This window comes from Mustela nigripes, chromosome 14 (assembly GCF_022355385.1).
Source record: "Mustela nigripes isolate SB6536 chromosome 14, MUSNIG.SB6536, whole genome shotgun sequence".
NCBI lineage: Eukaryota > Metazoa > Chordata > Mammalia > Carnivora > Mustelidae > Mustela > Mustela nigripes.
Genome location: NC_081570.1, coordinates 14,726,395 through 14,728,181, shown reverse-complemented (window position 1 = coordinate 14,728,181; position 1,787 = coordinate 14,726,395). Strand labels below are relative to the sequence as shown.

The window sequence follows — 1,787 nt, the reverse complement described above, 5'->3', positions numbered from 1 at the left end:
ATGGGTTAAGCCTCTGCCTTTGGCTCAGGTCATGATCCCAGGGTCCTGGGATCGAGCCCCGCATCGGCTCTCTGCTCAGCAGGGAGCCTGCTTCTCCTTCTTTCTCTCTCTTTCTGCCTCTCTGCATACTTGTGATCTCTGTCAAATAAATAAATAAAATCTTAAAAAAAATTTTTTTTAATAAATTGTGTTATTCACTTAGGCCCACATGCAAATTTATATAATATAAATACATAGGATTTGTATTAGCTTTCAGTATTTTGTTTTGTTTTTGCTTGTCCCCCTCCTTCCCTGTCTACCACTCCCATCCCCTTGCCTACCTAGGATAATTTAATTATGTTTTTAAAGCAGCAGATGGTTGTAATGAACAAAGATTTCTAAGTTTGGGGAGTTTTTTTGCAACTAATTCCTTTTTTATTATTATTTAATTAACAAGTAGTATTATTAGTTTCAGAGGTAGAGTTTAGTGATTCATCAGTTGCATATAACACCCAGTGCTCGTTACATCAAATGGCCTCCTTAATGCCTATCACCCAATTACCCCATCCCTTAATGCCTATCACCCAATTACCCCATCCCTCAGACAGATAAATTCCCTCTAACATTATGCTTCTTAGTATGGTCTATGGACCATGAGATTGACATCACCTTGTTAGGCTCTTTAGAAATACCCAGTCTTCTAACAATCCACCTTCATCCCAAGGGAGGCAGATAAACTGGAAGCTGCATTTGAGGGGCTCCTGGATTACTCAGTGGGTTAAGCTTCTGCCTTTGGCTCAGGTCATGATCCTGAGGTCCTGCTCAGCGGGGAGTCTGCTATTCCCTCTCCCTCTCCGCTTCTCCCCACCACTCATGCTCTCTCTCAAATAAATAAAATCTTAAAAAATAAAATTAAAAGCAGCTGCATTTTAGTCATGTGATATGTATTTTTTTCCCCCTCAATCCTCAACAACTTTAGATGCCTTACGGTCCAGTGCTTCCAGTTTAAACAGATTCTCTGCTTTGCAACCTCCAGCACCTTCAGGGTCTACATCATCTACGCCTTTAGAGTTTGATTCCCGACGGACCTTAACCAGGTAAGAAGCCTACTCCTTGTTAACTTAGGACTGACCTACTTGTCGATGTCTATTCTCTCTCTATCATTCTCTCTCTCTCTTTCACACACACACACACACACACACACAAGCCCACAGAGACTATGATAATCATCTTTATGACATGGATGCCTTTTATCCCTAAGGTTGATTTTCTTTTCCTGCTTTGATCTTCACATTTTGTACTTTCCAAGATAAGAACATAATTGAGTGGAAGATTTGGGATGAGGTGGAAAAGAAGAGCAGGTTACCTGGAAAATTTCTAATAGTTTGTTTCTTAAGAGACCAGACCCACCCAAATAGCCCTGGAGGCCGGTGCCAGGCTTGCTAAACTAAATCTCAGTATGCTCTAAATTGGACTCACACTTCGAAGCACATGAATTAAAGGGCATAATAGCCTATCCGTATGTTTTTCTGTCACACTGGTCTTCGAGTTATATTTGTTATATTTGTTATATTTGTTATATTTGTTTCTCACTATTCTCTGTATTGTCTTTCTATTTTCATTTTGTAAGACTGATACAGTGAAGTGTTCTATTGGTTGGTTTACAAAGAATTGTAAACAAATATAATTGTAAATTATATTTGTTATATTTGTTATATTTGTTTCTCACTATTCTCTGTATTGTCTTTCTATTTTCATTTTGTAAGACTGATACAGTGAAGTGTTCTATTGGTTGGTTTACAAAGAAT

At 38.5% G+C, this 1,787-nt stretch overlaps 1 protein-coding gene across 18 annotated transcripts in view; it reads left to right on the top strand.

Annotated features, from left to right (window-relative positions):
* The window catches only part of EIF4G3 (eukaryotic translation initiation factor 4 gamma 3), a 355,154-nt gene that overhangs the window by 310,880 nt on the left and 42,487 nt on the right, over nt 1–1,787 (top strand). For all 18 annotated transcript variants that reach the window (XM_059376541.1, XM_059376540.1, XM_059376533.1 and 15 more), the window contains one exon: nt 959–1,076. In XM_059376541.1, the coding sequence (XP_059232524.1) occupies nt 959–1,076 (118 nt within the window). The remainder of the gene's footprint in view (nt 1–958; nt 1,077–1,787) is intronic.